At 43.8% G+C, this 26,702-nt stretch overlaps 1 protein-coding gene across 1 annotated transcript in view; it reads right to left on the bottom strand.

Moving 5' to 3' along the window:
- The window catches only part of LOC101346654 (methylosome subunit pICln-like), a 100,335-nt gene that overhangs the window by 1,010 nt on the left and 72,623 nt on the right, over positions 1–26,702 (bottom strand). Inside the window, 1 exon segment of the mRNA XM_012555740.2 lies at positions 252–527. Coding sequence (XP_012411194.1) covers positions 252–527 — 276 coding nt within the window.

The raw sequence follows: 26,702 nt of genomic DNA, 5'->3' as shown, positions 1-26,702 counted from the left end.
CGAATGCCTTTGCATAGTCAATAAAACACAGGTAAACATCTTTCTGGTATTCTCTGCTTTCAGCCAGGATCCATCTGACATCAGCAATGATATCCCTCGTTCCACATTGTCTTCTGAATCCGGCTTAAATTTCTGGCAGTTCCCTGTTGATATACTGCTGCAGCTGCTTTTGAATGATCTTCAGCAAAATTTTACTTGCGTGTGATGTTAGTGATATTGTTCGATAATTTCCGCATTCAGTTGGATCACCTACATATAAATATTCTTGTGGATAAGCATTTCAGTCCCTGGACACAGCATGTAAACTAATGGTGGCGTAGTCCAGTAAGAATCCTAATCCAGAGTCATCTAACCAAGACAGGCAGTTTTCAGCCATGTAAAGGGTGCCAATGCCGAAGCCCTTCTCTTCCAACCCAGCCTCGGTATCTGGCTGCTGTGGCCAGGGCCCCTCAGCCAGGCCGGGTGGCGGGAAACTTTTGAGGGAGCTCATTGTACCAGGGAGAATTGGGATACAGGCCCAGAGGGAGCTGAGGCCACGGCTGAGGCCCTTCTCATTGTATTTGAGACTTGTTTTTTCCCTTTTACCTGGTTCTGTCTTTCTCTTATCCCCTTAGGCAATTATTTTAACACGTTTAGTGTGTATCTTTTGTTTATTTGTGTTCTTGTATAGTGCTTCTAGTTTTGTGATGTGTTATAGATCATATTCTGATTGTGACTATTTGTACTCAGTGTTCTGTTTTAAGATCCATCTGTGTGGTCACGTGTACATTTAATTAATTATTTCTAATTGCTGCGGGGAATCCATAGTGTTTGTCCCCTGCATTTTATCTGTCACGACTCCTGGAGATGGACACCACTGCCTCCAGCTCCTGACATCTAAGTTCATATAAGGTAGAGGTTTTCTAAATCTCTGTGGCCCATGGGTGGCCAGTTTCTACCTGGATCAACTCATCTACAGCCATAATTTTCACTCCCTCCCAAATCTGGGCAAATAATCCGAGAAGCTGGATTATATGAAAAAAATGTGGCATCAGGATTGGAGGAAGTCTCATTAACAACTTTCGATATGCAGTTGACACAACCCTGCTTGCTGAAAGTGAAGGGGACTTGAAGCACTTACTGAAGAAGATCAAAGACCACAGCCTTCAGTGTAGTTTATACTTCAGCATAAAGAAAACAAAAATTCTCACAACTGGACCAATAAGCAACATCATGATAAACAGAGAAAAGATTGAAGTTGTCGAGGATTTCATTTTACCTAGATCCACAATCAACACTCATGGAAGCAGCAGTCAAGAAATCAAAAGATGCATTGCATTGGGCAAATCTGCTGCCAAAGACTTCTTTAAAGTGTTGAAAAGCAAAGATGTCACTTTGAAGACTAAGGTGCACCTGACCCAAGCCATAGTGTTTTCAGTTGCCTCATAAGCATGGGAAAGCTGGACAATGAATAAGGAAGATCGAAGAAGAACTGATGCATTTGAATTGTGGTGCTGATGAAGAATATTGAATATACCATGGACTTCCAGAAGAAGGAACAAATCCGTCTTGGAGGAAGTACAGCCAGAGCGCTCCTTAGACAGTGAGGATGGTGAGACTTTGTCTCTCTTACTTTGGTTGGACATGTCATCAGGAGGGACCAGTCCATGGAGAAGGACATCATGCTTGATAAAGTAGAGGGTCATCGAAAAAGAGGAAGACCCTCAACGAGATGGGTTGACACAGTGCCTGCAACATTGGGCTCAGACATAGCAACAATTGTGAGAATGGTGCGGGACCAGGCAATGTTTTGTTCTGTTGTCCATAAGGTCACTATGAGTCAAGCCGACTCGAAGGCACCTAATAACAACCCAGATTTCTCTGGCTGCTCAGGGCTCCCCCCTTGGCTCCAGACCTATGCTTTCCAAGTCCTTGAAGCTGATCTGCGCTCTACCTCACACTTCACCATTCAATTCATCAGTGAGAGGTATCCATACCCCATGCCTTCTCATCACCTCCACCTTGGTCCACATCTTCACCATCTTCTCTTGCTAGGATTCCTGCGATAGCCTCCTCACCAGTCTCCCTGTTTCCCCTCTTTATTCTATTCTCAGTAGAATCAATAGCCAAAGTGATCCTTTTGAAATGTAAGCCAGAAAACGAGATTCCTCTGGTCATGTTTATGAGCCCATGTAATTCTGTTTTCACTTAAGCTCATTTCAGTTACAGTTGTCACTTAAAATTGAATGAGTTCTGAATACGAGTGATCAAGTACCTCAAATTATTTCCTTCTTGTGTCTTATCTCCCTACCTGGACTATAATCTCCTTAAAGGCAAGGAAGTTGTCTTCACAACTCTGTTTATCCTTCCTCCATGATCTCTCCTAACATCTAGCACAAGACCAAGCACCTGGCAGGTGATCAATTGGTACTTTTATACAGGCTGATAAATGAAGACTTCTCATTTACAACATCTAATATTTTAAAGGAAATATCTGTTTTCATGAAAAAGATATGTCCGTTGTAAAAAAAAAAAAAAAAATATTCAACCCATATGGGGAAAATGAAAGTCTCCCTGTATTTTTTTACTCCAGAGATTGTCACTGGTAATCACGGAGTGTAATCTCCCGGACTTTTAGTGTATACAGAACACAGGGTGGATATATACTTTAAAATGAACATGTTTTTCTCCTTAAGAGACACTGGGCTTTTGTATAGGATGATGGAAAAATTCAGAAACAAATAGTAGTGATGGTTGAACAACATGACGTATGTAATTAATGTCACTGAATTGTACACATAAAAATTATTGAAATGACACTTTTCGTTACATATATATTTACCACAAAAAATAAATGGTTTGGTCTTACATATGCAGTTCTATAACCTGCTTTTTTTCACCTACCAATGTATTGTGTCTATTTTTCTTCATCAGTATATATGGATTTGATTCCTTCTTTTTACCAGCTGCATGGTATTCTACTGCATGGTCTGTCAAAGTTATTAAGCAAGCTGCCTATTGATGTCCATTTAAGTTGTTTCTAATTTTTACGATTTTAAACAATGGTGCAATGAACATCTTCTACATAGATCTCTGAACTTTTGTGCCAGCGTTTCTGTAGGATAGATTTATAGAAACAGAGATACTTGATTGAGGTGTCTACACATTTACCATTTGCCTCAGATTGCCAAACGGCCCCTCAGAAATTACCCTCCTGAACACAGTATATGCGAAGCACGACCCCCCATCTCAGCTCCGTCAGTTTTTGCCAGGACGGTTGCAGTAGCCTCTGAGCTGTCTTCCCACATTCACCCTGCCCCTACCTCCAATCTTCTCTCCTTACAATAGCCAGGGTTGCCTTTTCAAAATACAAATCTAATCATGTCACCACCCATCCTCCCACCCCTGAAAAACAACCTTTGGCATCGCACTGCCTTCAGGGCGAAGGCAGAATCCTGGCCCCTGCCTACCTTTACAGTCTCCTCTAATAATGCTCCTCCTCCAATCTCTCCAGCCACACCAGTTCTCTTTCAGTCTCCTGCATTCTCTGTGTGCTTCCCCACCTCAGAGCCTTTGCACATGCTGTATCCACTGCCTGGAATGCCCTTCTCAGCCCTCCTCCCTCTCCTTTGCCTATTTAACTCCTGTTTATCTTTTTTATGTCTCAGTCCAAATAGTACTGACGCCCTCCCTTACTTACCCCCTTGCTGGTCCTGGTCTCCCTATTAATTGCTCTCAGAGGACACCACTCCTTCTTCAGAGCACCCCTCACTATTGGTAAGTATACACTCATCTGTGTGATCATCCTCCTCCGTAAAGGCAGGGGCCACTCTCTACGGCACCTCCCTGGCCCTGGCACAGTGTCTGGCTCCCAAGTACTCGGTAAAGATTTGTTGAGCTTTTGTTTGTTTGTTTTACCACATACTTGTTCCTAAAACTCTGACCTATATGTGTCTTTGTTTGACCCTCCCTGCAACTTTGCAAAGAAGGGGGCTTGGAGTACAGGCAGTCCCCATATTACGAACATCCGACTTATGTACAACCTGTAGTTATGAAACAACCCCTCTAAAGCCTGTTAAATGAAGAATTTGAGGTACATACAATGATTCATAACAATGAGCACTACTTTGTGATGTACATCAAGACATTATTATTATTGTATTATTATGTTAAAGATGCTTTAGTGTATCTGGAAGTGTTTAATTTTTTTATGCATAGAAAGGTACAGTATATACTGTATACTAAGACAAACATTTGACTAACTGACCTACCTAACTGTTCTGATTTACATACACATTTGACTTACAGACAGATTTAGAAACGGAACTCATTCATAATCTGGGGGCTGCCCTATTGTAGCTATTTTACAGAGGAGGAAACTGAGGCTTCCAGAGGCAAATTGCTTTTTCTAAGGTCACTCAGCTGATAAATGGTCAGAGTTTGGGACTCAAACCCAGGTTTCCTGACTCCAGGGTTTGATGCTCTTCTACCGACGCTTCTCATACTGAGTTCTCCCAGGGCTTCAGATCCTTCCTCTGCTATTCTCAGGACGTTCTGTCTCTACCTTTTTTTTTTTTTTTTTTTTTTGCATCTCTTGCTAAATCCTCCATCTGGACTTTTGTGGTTCTGAGCAATAAGAGAGTCATTGACAATATTAGAGGTGGGAGGGGACCTGTAGGTGAAACTTATGAGTCTCATTTTATACACGAGAGAACTGGGGTGCAGAGAGCACCCAGGCCTTGCTTACAGTGACCCCACAAAGTGCATTCACTCACCTAGTGAACAGATATGTGCTGAGCACCTACTGTGTGCAGGCCACTGTCCAAGTGCTGCACTGCTGTGTGCAGACGGACTGTAGAGAGACAAGGGTGGGCAGCTGGTTAAATCGATGGTGATGCAGACTAGGGTGGTGGAGGTGAGCAGAAGCTGTCAGATGCAGGATATAGTGACAGTATATATTTGACAGATGAGCCCGCAGGATTTGCTCATGGATAGGGATGTAGGGCATGAGGGGAAGAGAGAAATCCAGGACAACTCCTGGGTTTTGATATGAGCACCTGGAAGGATGAAGTGGCCATTTACTAGGATAAGAAGTCAGAGGATGAGCAGGTATGGGGGGTGGTCAGAGTTGCTTTTGGGCATGTCAAGTTGGAGATATTTATGTGGCATCCAAGCAGCCCAGTAGAGTGGGCTGTTGGGTTTATGAATAATAGGGCTTGGTGGGTGGGGAGGGGTCCAGAAAGGTCCCCATTTAGATATCACCAGCATAGAGGCAGGATTGAAGTCATCTGCCCCTGCCTCCCTGCCCAGTGCCCCCCCAACCATGTCCCTCTCTGTCCAGCACTTCCTTGCTCTCCAAACTCCTGGGGCACATTCTCCCAGGAGCAGGCAGTGAGGCAGGCCTCTTGGGTGACGCAGAGCCCCGCCCTCTGCTTTCCTAACCTGCCGTGGCCCAGTTCCCTTGGCAAACAGCCCTGGGCCTCCGAGGCCGTATTTCGCAAAAGTGTTCCAGTTCGGCAAAGCAAATACAATCGAAGAGAAAGGCAATACCTTGCAAAACAGCACAAAGCCCCCAAAGAAGAATTTTCTTGGTCTTTTTTTTAACTTTCACAACTGACCTCAAGCCAAAAATGTGTCTTGTATTTTCTTCCTTGGCCCCTCCCCACCGCCCACCCCATCTCTGGTGGCTGCTATTCCCAAATGCTAATCTCCCACTGAGAGGCAGCCCTGGCTGTGCTGGGAAATCTCTGAAATGGCCAGGAGGAACCCAGCTGCCTGGGCCCATCCTCTCCCCTCCCACAAGCCCTTGGCTTCCAGCTGCTAGGAATTACGGTGAAGACCGTGGACTCTGGAGAAGGACTGCCTGGATCTGAGGCCAAGCTCAACCGCCTACTAGCTGTATGACCTCAGGCAAGTTACTTCCCTCTCTGTGCCTCAGTTTCCTAATCTGTAAAATGGGACTGATAATACCACTGTCTGACAGGTTTGTCACGGTGGGTAAATGAGTTCCTACATGCAAAGCTTAGAATGGTACCTAACATGGAGCAAGTGCTCAGGGGTTATTGTGACTTCCCTGGGACTGGTTGAGATCAACAGCCCAGGCCCTAGAGGGATAGTGCCTGGGTTCCAGCGCCAGCTCCACAACTTAGCAGTTCACCCCTGGGTGCCTCAGGTCTCTTTTCTATAGCAGATCTTCCCCCTCAGGCTTGTAGTTTGTGGAGATGATATAAATGAAATACTTAGTGTGTGGCCCAGTCCTGAGTAGTCTATGAATGTCAAACCAAAAAGGAAACCAAACTCGTTGCTGCCGAGTCAATTCTAACTCATGGCGACCCCATGTGTTACAGAGTAGAACTGCTCCATAGGGTTTTGTTGGCTGTTATCTTTACAGAAGCAGATCACCAGGCCTTTCTTCTGTGGTGCCACTGGATAGGTTTGAATTGCCATCCTTTAGGTTAGTGGTTGAACCCAAACCATTGCACCACCAGAGCTGATATTTTAGGCTAGATAATTCTTTGTTGTGTGTATGTAGGGGGGAGAGGGCTGTTCTGTGCATCCTTAGCCTCTATCTACTAGAAGCCGGTGGCATCCCTCCCCCTCCCCCATTTGTGACAATCAAAAATATCTCCAGACATTGCCCAATGTCGTCCAGAGGGTGAAATCACTCTGGCTGAGAAGCACTGGCATATAGAATATGACAGGGATTTGGAGTTGGCCAGAGCCCTGGTGGCATAGTGGTTAAGAGCTCAGGCTGCTAACCGAAAGGTCGGCAATTCAAATCCACTAGCCGCTCCTTGGAAACCCTATGGGGCGGTCCTACTCTGTCCTGTAGGGTTGCTATGAGTCAGAATTGACTCAACAGCAATGGGTTTGGTTTTTTTTTTTTTTTTTTGAGTTTGGAGTTGGCCAGACCTTAGGTTCACACTCCAGCTTTGCTCTTTGCCCCGTACAGTGTGATTGTGCGGGTCACTGAGCTATCCCAGCCTTGGTTTCCTCAGCTATGAGGTGGGCGTCAGAAAGTCTGCCTCACAGATTACATTTCAATGACTTTACACTTTTGTAAAGGAGCCCTGGTGGCGCACTGGTTAGGTGCTCGGCTGCTAACCGCAAGGTCGGCAGTTGGAACCCACCAGTCACTCCGAGGGAGAGAGGTGTGGCAGTCTGCTTCGGTAAAGATTACAGCCTTGGAAATCCTATGGGACAGTTCTACTCTGTCCTGTAGGGTTGCTATGAGTCCGACTTGACAGCAATAGGACACTTTTATAAACTACTGTATCTCACTTACAATAAAACAGACACGAAACAACCCAAACCTGTGCTGTCGAGTCGATTCTGACTCATAGGACCCTACAGAACCGAGCAGAACTGCCTGATAGGGTTTCCAAGGCTGTAGTCTTTACGGAAGCAGACGGCCACATCTCTCTCCCGAGGAACGGCTGGTGGGTTCAAATCACCAACCTTTCGGTTAGGAGCTGAGTGCTTAACCACTGCACCACCAGGCTTCCTTATGGCACCTCTGGGAGGGTTCAAACCACCAACCTTTCTGTTAGGAGTCAAATGCAAACTGTTTGTGCCGCCTAGGTGCTTGAAAGATTGAAGCTAAAATTCAAATGACAACAATGCAGCCTGACTCCTTCTAAATTCCTCTTTCCCAGTTTTCCTCATTTCAGGAAGTGGCACCGTCCCTCACCTTCCACCGCTTCAGTCAGCCCTCAAACCCTGGAGTCTTCTTTGACTGCTTCACAACCACATTCATTCCATCAGCAAATACTTTTAACACTACCTCTACAACTATCACCCCAAGTCTCACTTCTGAACACTGCAGCAACCTCCGATTCCACTCTGGCCTCCCAATCCATTCTCCACACTGCAGCCTGGTTGGAGGGGGGTCTCCTTAAAATATAACTTAAATCAAATGCAAACTCCTAACCAGGGTCTCGTAGGTCCCTGGGTGGTACAAAGGGTTTGCTCTTGATTACCAACCTAAAGGTTGGTGGTTTGAACACACCAAGTGGCAACACGGAAGACAGGCCTGGCAATCTACTTCCATAAAACGGAGCACTTCTACTCTGTAGTACATGGGGTCACCATGGGTCAGCATTGACTTGCTGGCAACGGGATTGCATTTTACTTGGATCCACAATCAACACCCATGGAAGCAGCAGTCAAGAAATCAAACAATGCATTGCATTGGGCAAATCTGCTGCAAAAGACCTTTTAAAAATGTTGAAAAGCAAAGAAGTCACTTTAAGGGCTAAGGTGGGCTTGACCCAAGCCATGGTGTTTTAATTCGCCTCACATGCATGTGAAAGCTGGACAATGAATAAGGGAGATCGAAGAAGAATTGACGCCTTTAAATTATGGTGTTGGCGAAGAATATTGAATATACCATGGACTGCCAAAAGAACGAACAAATCTGTCTTGGAGGAAGTCCAGTCAGAGTGCTCCTTAGAAGTGAGGATGGCAAGATCTGTCTCACACACTTTGGACATGTTATCAGGAGGAACCAGTCCGTGGAGGACATCATGCTCGGTAAAGCAGAGGGTCAGCAAAAAAGAGGAAGACCCTCAATGAGATGGATTGACACAGTGGCTACAACAATGGGCTCAAACACAGCAACGACTGCGAGGATGGCGCAGGACCAGGTGGTGTTTTGTTCTGTTGTGCACTGGGTCACTAAGAGTCGGAACCAACTTGACAGCACCTAACAATGACAACAGGGTCTCTACGATCCAGCTGGCCCATCCCTGCCTGCCTCCCTCCTGGCCCAGCGGGTGCCACCCTCACTGGCCATTTCCTGTTCCTCAGACAGAATTGAGAACACTCCCATTCACAGCCTTGACACTTGTGGATGCCTTACCTGGCACACTGGACCTTCCCGCTCACCTGGCAGATGCCTTCACACCCATCACGTCTCTGTTGCAGCGTCACCTCCCCAGAGAAGCCTCCCCTGACTCCCCACCTATGATATCCTCACCCACCTCTGGGCTCTCTATTTCTTTATCCTACTTTATCTTCTTCACAGCATTTATCATAATCGGAAACTAGGCTATTTATTTATTTAGTTTCTTGCCTATTAATAGTCTTCCCCAACTAGAATGTGCAGCTTCTTGTGAGAAGGGACTTTGTCCCACCACTGCTGTACCCTCAGAGCCAAGGACAGTGCCTGGCACACAGGAGGCACCAGTCAATCCTCAGTGAGTACAGGAATCCAGCTGTGAAGTGTTGTCCTTCTTTAGAATGCAGCTCAGATGCCTCTACTTTTTCCCCAAATGGAAGCCATGTTTTCTTCCTCTGAGCCTCTGAAGTATCTGTGTCTCTCTCCCCAGGCTAAGCCACTTGGCCCTGTTACTTATTTCTTTATGAAACTTGGCCCATTTTCTCAGGCTGACAGGGAGCTCCTGGAGGGTGGAGACCAGGCTCTGTTTATGTCTGTATTCCCTAAAGAGCATGGCACAAAATAGGTTCTGAATAAATACAGGTGAGGAAGTGGGTCCAGAGAGAGGTGGAAGAGACCTTGTGTTTGTTGATTGTTTCAGGGATTTGGCAAACAAATTTCATTCCCCATGCCAGGGTGGATTAAAGATAGCTTCAAACTCTGTGGCCCTCCTCCCATTGAGAGGTGGGATCTATGTCCCCTCCCCTAGAATCTGGTGGGCCTGTGAATGCTGTGACTGACAGAACATAGCAGAAGTGATGCTGTGCTTGTTTCTAGCTCAGGCCTTAAAAGCCTGCAGCTTCCACTTCCCATCACTTGAGTTACCAGGTGAGAAGTCTGACTACCTGCTGGTGAGGCCCCAAGACGACATTGAGAGGCCCTGTGCAGAGGGAAAGGGGACCAGCTGGGCCCAGGCATGTGAGTGAAGCTGATAGACCCTCTGAGAGACCCAGCTACCAGCTGAATACCACCAAGTGACCCCAGTCAACACCACGTGCAGCAGAATTGCCCAGCTGACCCTTGCCTGAATTCCTGACCCATAAAATCATGGGATGTAATAAATGCTTGTTGTTTTAAGCCACCAAGTTTGTTATAGGTTACTGGGACATATGTCAACTCCGATGTATTGGAAGTGGCTGCCTAGGACCCTGTCTTGAAGAGGAGGCTGAAGCTGTAACTGGGCTTGGTGGTGATGGGATCTATGATCTATTAGTAATGTCTGCCACGGGCATAGGAGGGAAGATCAGGAAGTACCTATGCTACACTTTTCATATTTCTGGTCAATTATGTGTCAATACAGTAAGATATTGAATCTTCACAGGTAGGGCTTATCATCCCTATTTTATAAAGCAGAAGACTGAGTGAGGGCTGGCAGAGATGTTATGTAGCTTACCCAAGGTCATTTAGTTAATGCGGCAGAGCAGTTAACAGGAGGCAGAGCACACACTTTATCTGTGGCTCCAAGTCCACATTTTTCCCACTAAACAAGGTAAGATCACAGGGGTTTCCCCAGAGGCAAGCTCTCCTCCATCATAGGTTTTCATACCTCTCTTTTGTCCTGACTGACCTCTACCTCCTCATCCTGGCTTCCGTCTTTGCCAGCCCTCAGTCTTCATGGCCAAGCCCGGCTTTATTCTGGGGCTGGGGACAGCTGGCACCAGGCCAGCATGATCAGGGCCCTAAAACCACTGGGTTTCCCTTTCTGTCATGGGAGGCTGACGTTTTGGTATCTCTCAAGGGTGGAATCATGCAAGTTTGTGAAGAGCTTAATGAAATACCTGTTTCACAGCTCCGGGAGCCAGGCAAAGCCAAGCGGCCCATGCAAGGTTCTTAGAGAGCAGTTACACAAATCTTTCTTGGGGGGGGTCAGAAGCCCTGTGGTGGGGGAGCATCAGGGGGCAGAGAAAGATGAGCAGGAGTTGAGCACTCAGGCCCAGCTCCACCCCTCCTTGGAGGTGTGAATCTTTTTTTAAAATTAATTTTATTTTTTGTTGTTATTGAAAATATACACAGTTAAACATACACCAATTTAATAACTTCTACACGTACAATTCAGTGACATTGATTACATTCTTCAAGTTGCGCAATCATTCTCCTCCTCCTTCTCCAAACTGTCCCTCACCCATTAACATAAACTCACTGCCCCCTAGGCTTCCTGTCTAATGGAGGTGTAAATCTTGAGCAAGTGGCTTCACTATTCTGACCCTCAGTTTTCTCATCTGTCAAGTGGGACTAATTGGACCTACCTTGCATGGTAGTTTTGAGGAAAGAAGGATTTAATGTAAGTGAAGTTCCTAGAACAATGCTTGGCACATATTAGTGCTTATTAAATATTTACTGGATAAAAGAATGAATGAGAAATGAATAGTTGGATAACTGTTTACATCATACCTTACCGAGGTGTATATTCTGGTCTGAATCCCACCCTGGCTGGCTCTCTGTGCCTTCTGTGCCTGGTACAGAGCAGGCACTTAATACGTATTTGCTAAAATTCTACTAAGTCCTTCATGGGCCATCCCAGTTAATTGGCCTTATCACATGTTTAGTGCCTGTGTTCTATCTCCTAGTTTGTAGTGCCTGGTGTCTTAAAAGTTGGCAAGCAGCCATCTAAGGCATGACAATTGGTCTCTATTTGCCTGGAGCCACCGAGGAAGAAGGAGAGTCAGGAACAGAAGGAGGAAATAGAATGTGTGACTGATTACTTCCGTAAACAACTGCCTCCATTGCTATGAGATCAGAACTGGGTGGTGCCCCGCTACCATTACTGAACATTTTCATCAAAGACTCCATAGAAGCATCCTGATCAAAAAGGGGAAAAGACAGAACAGAATTTCAAATTCTCATGGACTCTAGACCTCCCGGAACCATGACAGTTCAATGAACCCCTGAAACTGTTGCCCCAAGACAATCTTTAAACCTTAAACCGAAAATACCTCCTGAAGTCTTCTAAAACCAAACAATAGTGTAGCTTAACTAGTCAAAAAATGTCTGCCTTGAACATTATGCTCTTTTAAGAGCTATCTGTATGGGATCAAATTGACAACAACAGCTTGAAAAATTAGACAGGAACCTTAGGGGGCAGTGAATTTATATTAATGGAGGAGGAACAACTCAGAAAAGGAGAGTGAGAATGGTTACACAACCCCAAGAATTAATCAATGTCACTACATGGTACATGTAGAAACCGTTGAATTGGTATATGTTTTGCTGTATATATTCTCAACAACAGCAACAACATAAATAAAATTAATTTAAAAAAATCCTTCTAAGTCCAATCTAATAAAGTATTTTCTAGGCACAATAAAAGAAATTATACAATATATTCTAAAGCAGGTAGAATTGATTTGGTGATGATAATACCTCACTTCTTCAGACTCGTTATCAGGCAGCCTCATCTGTGAACCAGGAAGTAAGCAAAACAGACCTCTGAACACACAAAACAGACAATATAAATTTCATGCACTGATACCTCTGAATTTTTTCCTGAGGGTATCCTCCAAAAATCAGTTGCCATCGAGTCGATTGCACATGTGTCACTGAGGCAACCCCATATGTGTCAGAGTACAACTGTGCTCCATCATAGGGTTTTTAAGGGCTGATTTTTCGGAAGTAGATCACCAGGCTTTTCTCCCAAGGCGCCTGTAGGTAGACTGGAACCTCCGACCTTTTGATTAGCAGCCAAGCAAGTTAAATGTGTGCACCACTCAGGAACTCTGCAGTACCCTCAGATACTCATTTTTAACCTGGTTACTCTTGTTTACAAGCAAATTCAATCAGCATTATATGGTGGGTTTGAAGCCCCCCTCAGAGTAGAAGCAGCAAACCAGAGATGAAGGGACCCTACAACATGGAAGAAACAGGCAGAAACAATTCCAGCAAAAAGAAATTGGGCCTCACACCCATAAACAGGAAGGATAAGGGAAATTTAGTAAAGCCCTGTGATAATGCAAATTCAGGTAAACCGTGACTGGCAATTGGCTCCTGGTCCCTAGACGTCAGAGCCAGTAGCTATGCAGGTGGCCATAAATTTGCCATAACGCCACCTTGCATTTTACACAGTAGGAGTGTTTGGGCCTCACTTCATGTCTAGCCTGCAGGACAAGGCGAGGACTTTGGAATTTCCTCTCAGTGCAGACACCAAACCACACAATGTTAACAGTGGTTTTCTCCAGGGGTAGAATTTTGAGTAATTTCTCTTTACTTTTCATTTGACTGTTAAGATAAAGAGCATACATTGCTCTTAGAATAAGAAAACAAGCAAATATTACTTTTAATATTAATTGTGCTAAATATACTTAACAAAAAAATTGACCATTTTAACCATTTTAAGTGTACAATTCAGTGACATTAATTACTTTCAGCATGTTCTGCTATCATCACCACTATCAATTCTCAAAAGTTTTAATATATTCATTATAATAAAAATCACAATTAAAAATGAGAAAAACTTAGAAAGTCATACATTAGATATTTACAGTGCTATCTGAAATTATAGATCATTTTTTACTTTCTTCTTTGGTTCATTTCTACTCTCTAATGTTCTACAACGAACATATATTATTTTGGCAATAATAAAAGGTTATTATTGTAGAATATATTATAAACAGAAACTCAGTAACCCTTCAGTAATAACGCCCATCCCCTCTTCCCCCAGCCCCTCGTAACCACTATCAACTTTTATCTCTATGCACTTGCCTACTTAGCTATTTCATATAAGTGGGATCATACAATATTTGTCCTTTTGTGACTGCTTTATTTCACTCAGCCTAATGTTTTCAAAGTTCATCCATGTTGTAGTATATCTCAGAATTTTATTTCTCTTATGGCTGAATAATATTCCATTGTGTGTATATATCACGTTTCGTTTATCCATTCATCTGTTGATGGATATTTGGGTTTTTTCCACCTTTTGGCTATTCTAAATAGTGCTGCAGTGAACACTGGTGTATACATGTGTCTGTTCGAGTCCTGTCAAATATTTTTAAAGCTTAAAATACACACACATATATATATATATGTATGTATGTATATTTGCTGAATTTTGTACTTTTCCCCTGCATATTAAAGGCAATTCTTAAATGCAACACAAAATTCAACTTGTCTTATACTTTGGAGGATTTTTCGTGTAAGTAAAACCCACCTAAAGTCTTTTAAGGTATGAGGCAGAGTATAAATGATTAAAAATATAAAATAAAATACATTCACTAAGTGAGAAATGTGTTTTGCTCCAATTTGATCAGTGCAAACTTTCAGAGTGTATGACTTGCTGATCACTGTGCCAGGTGCGAGAGAACATGGTGTGTGGCTAAGGACACTGCCTTGAAGACCGGCTGCCAATTATATTGCCAATTCCTGCTATATCACCGTGGGTAGGTTTCTTAACCAGCCTGAGGCTCAGTTTTCTCATCTATAAAAAGAGGGTAATAACTATGCTACCTAAGGCAGGAAACAGAAACCGTTCAAGGTATGTTAAGCAAAAGGAGTTTAATACAGGGAATTAGAAGCTTACAAATGGTTGGAAGGGCTGGGGAAGCAAGCCCTAGGCTGGGTCTCTGGGAACCACATACGAAATTGGTCCACCAGAGAAGTTATTACTTTTAAGGCTATGTTCAAAACACATACCCCTAACTGTCAATCGGGTTAGGAGGGCAGATTTTAGAAGCCACCAATGCAACTGCATCTCAGCACCCATGGATAAGGGGCACTGGAATCTGCTGCAGAAAAACTTCACATTCCCCCAACTTTACTAGCCAGAAGAAACAACTAAAACGAGAAGGGAAAAGGGTTCTGCCTCTCTTCTGTCTATGAATATCATTTGAGAGCATCAAATTGGCAGAACCTAACTTATAACCAGAACCCCAGGTTCAAGGAGTCTGGGAAATGTAACATTTAGCTTTCTACTTTTTCAATGAAAGGTGCAATAAAGTCTGGATCCTCTGACAAGCAGATGTCAAGACAGAATTAAAAATGCAAAGATTTTATTAGGGGAAATGCCTGAGTGAGAGAAAATGAGGAGGGAGCCGGGGAAGGCTGGGAGAGCCGACAGAGAACAAAGCAAGTCTGTCTCCAAGTGAAGGACAGAGGGAGAGAAGGCTGGGGAGGAGCACCCTAGACCGCACAATCTAAGGGAGGTTTGGCAAAGCCATCTGGGAGTCCTTAACCCAAATTGGTCGACAAGGAGGCTCATGTCTCCAAGGAAAGGGTCAACATTAGTATCCCTGTTATTAATCATTCAGGGGAGCACCCCATGGGAGGCTTGGCCTTGGCAGAAACATGGAAATGGTTTTAAGTGCAGCAGCTGGGGCCCTCGGTCAAGTACGCTCACTGTAGTAGGAAGTGTTTGAGGCCTGTTCTCATGGCTGCCAAAGAAGGGTAGAATGGAGGTTGAGCAAGACAATCCACAGAACCCACTCTGATAACAATACCTGTTTCCTAGGGCAATTGAAGGGTTAAATGAGATCATGCATGTAGAGCACTTAGAACTCTGCGTGGTACAGGGTAAGCGCTCAGCAAATGTTAGGAGCTGATTAGAGATTCAAAAACAAGAAGACCAATTCTTGCCTTCGAGGCCCTCCCTATCCTCCATGGCTGACCATCCTGGAAACAAATAATTACAGGATGATGTGCTACAGGCATAGAGGGTATACACTTGCTGTGTATCCTCATCAACAGGAAATTGTATCAGAATTCCCATCCTGGAAGTCCTGATTCAGCTGGCGGGGGATGGGACCTGGACAGACATAGATTTAACATGGGGGATCTGGGCCACAGCCAGGTTTGAGACCACAATTGGAAGGAGTGCTTAGCTGGGTAGAGGATGGGAAAGGGAAGGCAAGAAAGACTCTGAAGAGGAGATGGAGCCTGAACAGAGTCTTGAAGGATGAATAGGAGTTGAAAGTGAAGGGGCAGAGGGCATGCCAGGTGGGAGGAAAAGTGCATGCAAAGGCAGAGTAGCTGTAAAGAATTTAGGGTGTTAGGGAAATCATGAGGATCCTGGTGTGGTTGGGGTCTAGGATCTTTTTCTTTCTTTTATTAAACATTTACTAGTGGCAAAGCTCAGCACTAAGAGCTTAACATGCATGACATTTAATTGACACGATAACCCTATGAGGTTGGTATTATTATCACTCCCATTTTGCAGATGGGGCAACTGAGATTCAGAGAGGCTGAGTAACTTGCTCCAGCTTTCACAATTATTTTAAGATGAAGTCAAGGCTGGAATCCATTGGAGTTCAAAGCCCGTGCTCTTAACGTTCCTGGCAGAAGAGGCTGAAGGAGCAGGCAGGAGTTAGTAAGGGACATGTGTGCATGTAGAGGGTGGTACCTAGGGACATAGGCTTTGGTGTCATCAGAAGCCGGTTCAACCTTCCACTCACCGCCTGTGTGGCCTTGGGCAACTGACTTACCTCTTCATGCCTTGTTTTCTTCATCTTTAAAATGGGGTAATAATGTCCACTTTATGGGGGCTATGAGGATTAAAAATGAGTTATGATATATAAAGCACTTAGCACAGTGCCTGGTGCGGAATTGGGAAGTATTATTATTAACTCATACTAATGAGTTGGGACTTCAACTTGTAGATAATGGGGAGCCTAAAGGGTTTTAGGAGTCCCTGGGTAATGCAAATGGTTAAGTACCCAGATACTAACTGAAAAGTTGGCAGTTCAAATCCATCCAGAGGCACCTGGCGATCTATATCTGAAAGATCACAGCCATTGAACACCCTACGGAGCACAGTTCTACTCTGAAACACATGGAGTTGCCACGAGTCAGAATCTGCTTGACAGCAGCTGTTTTCTGGTTTTGCTTTTAAGTAGGGAGGTTGCATATACCCCTAGGACTTCTATTAGGGAACAAAGCCCTAAGTTAAAGGAATGCTACTCAAGTGGTGGGCTTCAGGCAGTAACCATGGTAAAGGAGGTTTTGGGGGCAGGTCTGAATCAAGGAGGCAGCTGGCTTTGCAGGTATTCTGGAAGTCTTCCCATATGGTCAGTTACCCACTGCTGGGTCCAGCAGACAGCAACTTGTTACCTCAGAAAATCTAGTGAGGAGTTTCCTTGGCAGAAAGCTGCCTCTCAGTGCCCAGCATTACAATGTTCGATGGGAGCATAACTGGGGATTCCTTCTCACTTCCTTGTGTTTTTGTTTGTTTTCCACCCTGAGTAAGTGTTAATTTTTGGGTTTTGGGGGAAAAAAAGTTATAAATATTATTTAAAAGGAAAGCAGAGTCCCTTCTCCCAGCAGAGGCTGACTCACATCTCTCACGGTGACACGTGAAAAGACTGTGCATCACTCCAGCCTCCTCTGTGAGAACAGGCCTGTGAAAAACATCTGTGAGCTGGCAACTCCTTCGCCCTCATCTGCAAGCCCATGGTGGCTCGTGTGTTGCTTTAGGGCAGCTGTTCCTAAATTTTTTTAGTCTCAGTACTCCTTTACACTCTTAAAAATTGTTGAGGGTTACTGTGGGTTATCTTTATTGACAACTTTCATTTTAGAAATTTAATTGAGAACATTTAACAGTATTCATTTATTAATTCACTTAAAGCAATGTTTCTCAAGTGGGGGCCGGTTTTGGAGGGGATATTTGGCAATGTGTGGAGATGTTTTTGTTCATCACAACAGGAGGTGGGGTGCTACTGGTATCCAGCAGGTAGAGAAGCCAGAAGGGCTGTTAAACGTCCTACAATGCACAGGACAGTCTCCACAGCAAAGAAGTATCTGGCCCAAATCTCAATCGTGCTGAGGTTAAGAAACTTTGAGGTAAAGAAAGGAAGTTAACATATTTATAAAACATATTTTATAAGAAATAACACTATAAATCATACTTTTATAAGAAATAACAATATTTTCCGAATAAAAATACAGTGCGAAGAATGGCATTGTTTTATATCTTTAGTATCTGGCTTAGTAGAAGACAACTGATTCTCGCACCTACTTCTGCATTCAGTCTGTTGTGATATCCCATGTCATGTAGTTTCTGGAAAACGCCACTGTACACTTGTGAGAAAATGAGAATGAAAAAAGATAAATAATATCTCAGTATTATTCTGAAAATAGTTTTGATCTCATAGACCCCCTCTAAGGATTTCTTGGACTCCTGGTGTCCAGAGACCCCTCTGAAGAACTGCTGCTGTAGGAAGACCCTCTCAGACTATTTCCAGAAACAACCAGTGTAATTGGGGCGTGGACACAACTGGCCTGCTCTCCCGGGGGGGCAGTGGGGTCAGGGATTGGTGGGAAGCCAAAGGTGTGTAGGTGCCCTGGGTCCGGCCCTGGCAGCCCCCCGCCCCCTACTTCTCCTCACTACGTTACTGCTGTCATCTGCTAGACAGTCGCGGTAATTTCTAATGACAGATCTCACGTTTCACCTCTGGCGAGAAAACAACAGGTCAGACAAGTGGGACTAAAAGGAAAGAAGAGAAAGAGTGAGGGAGGTGGGCACTTCCCTGACTGCTTTTGAGAGGGAGGAAGGGGTGCTCGCTGCTGCCCTGGGGTCCCAGCGGGGTGGGTGTGTGTGGAGGCCCACGCCTTGACCTAGCCCAGGAGCCCAGCCCTGGGAGCAGCAATCAAGGTGGCCCGCCTCATTTCTGAGTCACCCACCTGAGTTTCACAGGATGCGATAGGCTAATTTCTGGCAAGCAGAGAGAGAACCCCAGTGTTTGAGGCCCAGGTGGGGTGAACCAGGCTGAGGTGAGGTCTCAGCTCTTCTCTCAGAAGGATCTGTGAATCCTCAGGAGGCCTGGTTCCCGGGCTCCACTAAGCGGCTCACGCAGATATACCCCTTCCTTGTCCTCGTGCTCCTGAGGGGCGGGAGAGTTCCGGCTACCACTTTTTTGCGGCCTGAGGAAACTAGAGCATGAGGTGCATTTATGGAGTGCTTGCTGTGTGCAGGCTCTGACCTAATTCCTTTCTGTGCCTGTTGCTTTTAACCCCTGAGATAACCTGTGCTGTGAGGATTGTTATGATTCTCATTTTATCCACGAGGACAAGGCCTAGGGCAGAAATAACTTGTATGTGAGTCAAAGCCAGGGAGTTGTGAGGCAGGGATTTGAGCCCAGGTGTGTCTGAATCCAAAGTCCGTACTCTCAACCTCTATCCTGTACATTGTGCTGAAAGTCAGGCACTTATTCATGTACCAGGTTACTGAGGGCCCCCTCTGAGCCCTGTGCTAGATGCCAGAGATACATATGGACAAAACGAATTGCCTGCCTTCCCTGAAGCTCTCGGTCTGCGGGGTTGGGGGGGTGGGGGGGTAGGTTAGGAGGTGTGTAGCATTGAGCAAGAAGCAGACAACTGCAATAACTGCAATATATCATGCTAAGTGCTGTGATGGGGTAAGCAAGGTGGGAGGGAGCCAGAGGAGGCTCCCAACTCACACTGGGGAGAGGGTGGGTGAGGCTGGCTTCCTAGAGGAGGTGACATATAGGCTAGGGCCCAAGGAGACAAGAAGGGGCTCCAAACAAGGAGTGTCTCAGGCTGGAGGAATAGCATCTTAGGGTCACACAGCAAGTGACCCCACTCCCACTTTTGATTTGTTGCTGGGATACCACTTCCTAGCCCAGAAGGAGCTCCAGGATTTCTACTGCAAGCCTCAGCCCCCATTTACATTCTATGTCTGAAGGAAGAATCAGATGGAACTCTAGCTGGGGGAAAGACAGCAGGTCCTCCCCTATATGGAAGCCCCTCCCCTATATGGAAGCCCCTCCCCTATGTGGAAGCCCCTCCTGTATATGAAAGCCCCTCCCATACATGGAAGCCCTCCCCTGTATGGAAGCTCCTCTCTATATGGAAGCCCCTCTTCTACGTGAAAGCCCCTCCCCTACATGAAAGCCCCTCCTGTACATAGAAGCCCCTCCCCTATATGAGAGATAATGGGGTGTCCTGTGGCTGCCAGGCCACAGGGGGCAGGAGCCATGCTACCTTTTTAAATAGATAATTGCACGCCTAGCACTCTTTTCATGCCAGGCACTAACCTAGGCACTTGACATAAAGTGTCTCACTGGAATTTTACAACCCTGTGAGGCCCATGATGAATTTATTTTATGAAAGAAACCTTTTACTTCATGTAATTCCAAATTCACATAATTCAAGACTAATCCTAAGAAAGGTGGCTCCAGTTTTTATCTACAGGCCAAAGTGGTACAACCAGGTGGCTATGGCATAAAGGGTTACAATTTGCTTGGTTGGCTTGCTATGAAATTATGTGGTTTTTGATTAGTATTTTCATTTAAGGAGGGGGAATGTACATTATTTCAAATTTTGTGTAATTCTTTATTACTATGTCTTTATATCACACAACCACTTTATTGGCACTGTTAATACCCCATTTTGTAGCTGAGCAAATGGAAGCTCAAAGAGGTTAAGAAATCAGCTTAAGGTCACACAGCTGGTGAGCGGTGGCGCTGAGATTGGAACTCAGGCAGCCTGACGTCAGAGCCCATACTCTCAACCTCTTCACAAAATTGTAACCCTTTATAAAAGCCATGGCCACACGGTTGTACCACTTTGGCCTGTAGACAAAAACTGAATTTGGGACAGTCCCCTCCCTTCAGTCTGTCTGAGCTTCACCTAGCCTAACTCTTAGTTACTCCTTCAACCGTTTTCTCTCCCAAGAGAATGCAGGGGTGAGGGAGAGAGTGGCGTGTGTGGAGCATGTGTCTAAGGTTCTCCCATGTGACTCAGGGTCCTGGGCCCCAAAAGAAAGTCAGCCCCAGCGTGCCTGGGCGAGCCTTCTCTGTCTTGGTCCTCTCCCTTCTCCCAAAAAAGGCAGTGGTCACGGAGCCACTTGGGGTGAGAGGGGCTGTAAAAGCTGACGCCAGTGTGGGGCAGAATAAAAAGACCCTAAATAATCAACAGGAAAGAAGTGCTTTCTTCTTGCTTCAAAATGACTTTTTCTCCCCTAGTTGAAAAGTAATAAAGAAAATTTAGGAACTCCTGATAAGCCCAAATAAGAAAAATTTAAAAACCGACATGTCCTGGGGTTGTTAACCATTGTCATAAAACAATATGTGTACTAACTGTTTAATGAGAAGCTATTTGTTCTGTAAACCTTCATCTAAAGTACAATAAAAAAAGAAAAGAAAAAAATAGTAAAAAAACCCTCACAATTCATCACTCAAAAAAAAAAAAAAAAACCCCAGCATTTTGGATGTGGTTCCTCCTAATCTTTTGTCTATGCACCTATCTATACACATATTTATATTTATAATAATAAATGTATTCATAATAACCTTTTATTATTGCCAAAATAGTACATGCTCACTGTAGAACATTTAGAAGGTAGAAATGAACAAAAGAAGAAAGAGAAAATTGTCCATAATCTCAGATAGTGCTGTGAAAACCCAATGTATGAATTTCTACACTTATTTCATTTTGAATTGTGATTTTATTTAAAAAAAAAAAACCTTCATACCACTCTTGCTTGTTTTGGTTTTCAGCATGTAGGCTGGCGTACTGAAATCACATCTCCAGAGAACAGAAGTTAAGAATAAAACAAAGTCGTGGGTTTTAACTTCTTTTAGGTCACAGACCTTTTGAAACTCTGATAAGGGTTATGGACAAACAAAAATGCACATACAAAGTCTTCCGAAATGTTGGGGGGCCCACAGACTTTCTGAAGCCCCTCCATAGAAATTGTGGGCCTCAGTTTAAAAATCCCTCTGTTCTTTGTGAATTACTAAGTGAAAAAAGGCTTTTGGTTGAGGCTGAGGGAGAAATTCACATCCAAGACTTCTACTACCCTTGCTCTTCCCTCTTTAATCTGGATATTTTTGTGGGGGCCATTTCAGTGTAGTTGGCCGTTTAGGAGGGGTTTTCTACTGGTTTAGTACTTTACTTCTAGGAAAAAAACACAAAACTTTATGGTTTTATTTTTAAATGCTTAACTTTTTTTTACTTTGATGTAATTTCAAACTTACAGAAAAGTAGCAAGAATAGTACAAGAAACTCTTAAATATCCTCTTTTTTTTTTACAAAAATAATATATGCCACTTGTAATATGTTGAATGATGCTAAAGTATATGAAGAAAAAATTAAGTCTTCCATTTTCCCTTCTAATCCACTGATGTAAACCTTCTCCAAGCCCATGCAAACATACATACATGCATATGTATTTATACGAATATATTCCTTTTGCTTTTTAAAAAGTGTTATTTTATATAAATAGAATGGTTCCTCTGCATGAGATCTGTGTTCTTTGTTAATCGAGGACACAAAGCAGGGCTGGTTTAATGACTTCCAACCATCAACGTGGAAGATGTTCAGAGAAACATAAAAGAAAATGAAAATATAAGCAGAGAATCAAGGGAATTTAGTGGATAACCTCCAAGGAGTATGCATGGGGACCTCGTGGCCACCCAGAGCACAGTAGTCCACAATTATCCATTATCCATTGCTGTCAAGTCAATTCTGACTCATAGCAACCCTACAGGACAGAGTAGAACTGCCCCATAGGGTTTTCTAGGCTGTAATCTTTACGGAGAGAAGCCCTGGTGCCGTAGTGGTTAAGAGCTCAGCTGCTAACCAAAAGGTCTGCAGTTCAAATCCACCAGCTGCTCTTTGGAAACCCTGTGGGGTAGTTCTGCCCTGTCCTATAGGGTCACTATGAGTTGGAACTGACTCTATGGCACCTAACAACAACAGCAACAGTCTTTACGGAAGCAGACTGCCATGTCTTTCTCCTGCGGAGTGGCTGGTAGGTTTGAATTGCCAACCTTTCGGTTAGCAGCTGAGCACTTAACCACCGTGCCACCAGGACTCCTCAACCCACAGTTAGTTCTTTCATTTAGCATAATCCATTTCTCTAGGTTGGTTCATGTAACTCTACTTCAATCTTGTTAACAACTGTGTAATGTTTCATGGTATTTGTGGGCTGTACTTGATTCAACTCTTCTCTTACTGGTAGACATCCAAGTTGTTTCTGATTTACTGTGGTTGTTGCAGACAACTTTGCAATAATCATCTTGATATATATGTCCTTAATAACTGGGCTGTGGCTACCATACATATTAAAAAACAGTTGCCATCGTGTCAATTCTGAATAATGGCGACCCCGTGTGTGTCAGAGTAGAACTGTGCTCCTTGGGGTTTTTAATCCTGGTTTTTCAGAAGTAGATCGCCAGGCCTTTCTTTCGAGTTGCCTCTGGGTGAACTTGAACCTCCATCCTTTCGGTTAGCAGTCAAGCACTTTAACCTTTTGCACCACCCAAGGACTCCCTTTGTGCAGAAGATGCCCTTCCCAGTAGACATTGGCAGGTAAAAAGGCATGTGGTTTGGCAAGTGGGGTGCAGGCTGGATTCCAGCCCTATACACCCCCTCGGTTGGTGCCCTTGTCCAGCGAACAACCTGCACATCTGTATGCGGTAGCCTCGCCTTACACACTGTACCCTTTTATTTGCCCTATAGAATGGATCACTAAAAGACTGCTAAGACCAAGGGTGTGTGTACATTTTTAATTGTAAAATGGTTCTGCTATATTCATACGTGTGTATATGTGTTGGCATGTGTGTATTTACAAAATTTACAGAATTGGGATTATATTATACTTACTAGCTTGTAAGGTACTTTTTGAGCATAACTTATTTTAAGTCTAAGATAGTTTATCTGTTATTACCAATTCTTCTATGTTTGTACCTTAATTTTTAAAAGAGCTTTATTGAGATATGATTGACATAAAATAAACCATATTTATTTAAAGCATACAATTTAATAAGTTTTGACATATGTATACACTGTGAAACCATCACCAAAATCAAGACAATGAACATATTCATTACTCCCAATAGCCCCTTTGGAATTCCTCCCTCCAAGTAAGCTCTAATATGCTTTCTGACACCATAGATAAGTTCATATTTTCTAGAATTTTCTATAAATGGAATCACACAGTATGTACCCTATTTTGTCTGTCTTCTTTCACTCAGCGTAATTATTTTGAAATGCATCCACGTTGTTGCATTAATCAATAATACATTCCTTTTTATTACTGAGTAGTATTTCACTGGCAGAATGTGCCACAATTTGTTTATACATTCAGCTATTGATGGACGCTTAATTATTTCCAGTTTATGGTATTAAAATAATGCTGCTATGAATATTAATGTACAAGTCTTTGATTGGGTATATGCTTTCATTTCTCTTGGGTAAATACCTAGGAATGGAATGGCTAGATCATATGGTATATTCATGTTTATCTTTTTTAAAAAACTGCCAAATTATTTTCCAGAGTGGTTGTACTATTTTACATTCCCACCAACAGTAAATGAGAGTTCCAGTTGCTCCCCACTCTCATCAACGCTTGATATGGTCAGACTTTTAAATTTTCACCATTCGAGAGGTGAGGCCAAGATGGCGGAGCAGTCAGACATTTCCTGTGGTCAAGCTTACAACAAAGACCCAAAAAAACAAGTGAATCAATTATATATGACAGTCTAGAGCCCTGAACATCAAAGGCAAAGTTGAAGAATCGGACTGAGTAGCAGGGGGAGGGAGAGAAGGTTCAGAAGCAGTGAGGAGTTGCCTGATCTGACACGGTGGGAGCCAGCACCCTTCAGGTCAGATCAGCTGGCATGCACGGTGAGGCAAGCAGTGGCGCTTGGGAGGTGTTTTCACATCGGGAGAGACCGAGTGGCAGAGAGTCTACTCGGGCCTCCAGGACCAGTGAAAAGTGGTGCTCAGTCAGCAAAAGATAAGTACATGCATCTGACCTATCACAAGGATCAAAAAACACCCTCTTTGGGGAAAACCTCCCTCCATTTACCTGACCCCTCTCCACTCTGCACCAGGTCCCTGGCTGGCTTCAGTGATTGCCGAGTCCCCTGGGACAGAAGTAGGACCCGTCATGCACCCTGAGCCATTCTCAGGGCCTTGGAGAGGGAACAAATTAACAAACAGGGAAAAAATAATCTGCCAGCTCCCTTAAACTGGGAACTCAGGGTAGGCACAGCTCCTTTGCATAGACACAGACATAAGGGGTCCACAGACTTTGAATGCCTTTCATCCCTGCACAGACCCGTGTGCGCCCATTTCAGCAGTGTAGGCCCTTGTTACCACAGTACAACAGGGTATATACTTGAAGCCTAAATTTAACTGTATCAGCTCTATGGTGAAGTGGCAGGTTCATGACAATTGACACTGCTTTGCCCATTAAGTAGGGTCCTCACTTACCCACATCAAGGGCCTGAAGACTGGTGGCTCCACCCACACTACCTAGTTACCCACTACAGGGGTGCAAGAATAAGTGGTGCCTCCCAGTCCTTACAGCCAACAGAACTGGGTGCTCATAGTCCGACTGCAAAACCCACCCATCTGTGTGCTGTAGGGAACAGGGATACGCTTTCCTCCCAGACACACAGGGGTAGCCATCAGTCGCCTGCCTTGCTCAGCGTGTGACCCCCAACTGCAGCCAGATACCTGTGCCTACACCAATCACCCTTGCCTGTCTAGGACTATAGGTGAGAACCTGCACCACGCACTTGGTGACCAACTACCCGGACTCCTGAGCTGAATCCATACAAGAAAAGTGAATAGATTCCTAGGCTTACATACCTAGTAACAGTAACAGGACATTAGAACTTCAAAAGTGCCAATAATCAAACTAGCTCACATGAGCAGCCTACTTGGGCATATCAAAACAAGAATCTAGGACACAGTAAGCAAACATAAAATAAATAAATATAATAACTTATTGATGGCTCGGAGATGATAGTCAATATCAAATCACACAAAGAGGCAGACCATGATAGCTTCAGCAAGCTCCCAAAACAAAGAATCAAGAAATTTTCCAGGGGAAGAGAACTACTTGCAATTACCAGAGGTAGGATACTAAAGGTTAATATACAGAACTCTAAGAGATCAGGATGAAGATCATGCAAAATGCAAGACAAGCTAAGGAACACACAGACAAAGCAATAGAGGAACTTAAGAAGATTAGAGAAGAGCATAATGACAAATTCAGCAGGCTGCAAGAATCCATAGAAAGACAGCAAACAGAAATCCAGAAGATTAACAATAAAATTTCAGAATTAGACACATCAATAGAAAGTCATAAGAGCAGAATTGAGGCAATGGAAGTCAGAATTAGTGAGATTGAAGACAAAGCACTTGACACCAACTTATTTGTGGAAAAATCAGATAAAAGAATTTTAAAAAATGAAGAAACCCTAAGAATTACGTGAGATTTTATCAAGAGGAATAACTTACAAGTGATTACATTACCAGAACAGGAGGGACTAACAGAAAATACAGAGAGAATTGTTGAAGATTTGTTGACAGAAAACTTCCGTGATATCGTGAAAGACGGCAAGATATCTATCCAAGATGCTCATCGAACCCCACGTAAGTAGATCCCAAAAGAAAGTCACCAAGACATATTATAATCAAACTTGCCAAAACCAAAGATAAAAAGAGAATTTTAAGAGCAGCTAGGGATAAACAAAAAGTCATCTACAAAGAAGAGTCAATAAGAATAAGCTTGGACTACTCAGCAAAAACTGTACAGGCAAGAAGGCAAGGGGATGACATATATAAACCTTGAAGGAAAAAAACTTTCAGCCAAGAATTATATAACCAGCAAAACTGTCTCTCAAATATGAAATCAAAGTATCTCTTTTTGCAGATGATATGATCTTATACACAGAAAACCCCAAAGAATCCACAGGAAAACTACTGGAACTAATAGAAGATTTCAGCAAAGTATCAGGATACAAGATAAACATACAAAAATCAGTTGGATTCCTTGACGCCAACAAAGAGAACTCCAAGAGGAAATCACCAAATCAATACCATTTAC

The sequence above is a fragment of the Trichechus manatus genome, unplaced genomic scaffold, assembly GCF_000243295.1.
Source record: "Trichechus manatus latirostris isolate Lorelei unplaced genomic scaffold, TriManLat1.0 scaffold00048, whole genome shotgun sequence".
In the NCBI taxonomy this organism is placed as follows: domain Eukaryota; kingdom Metazoa; phylum Chordata; class Mammalia; order Sirenia; family Trichechidae; genus Trichechus; species Trichechus manatus.
This window is presented reverse-complemented; position numbering and strand designations above follow the sequence as displayed.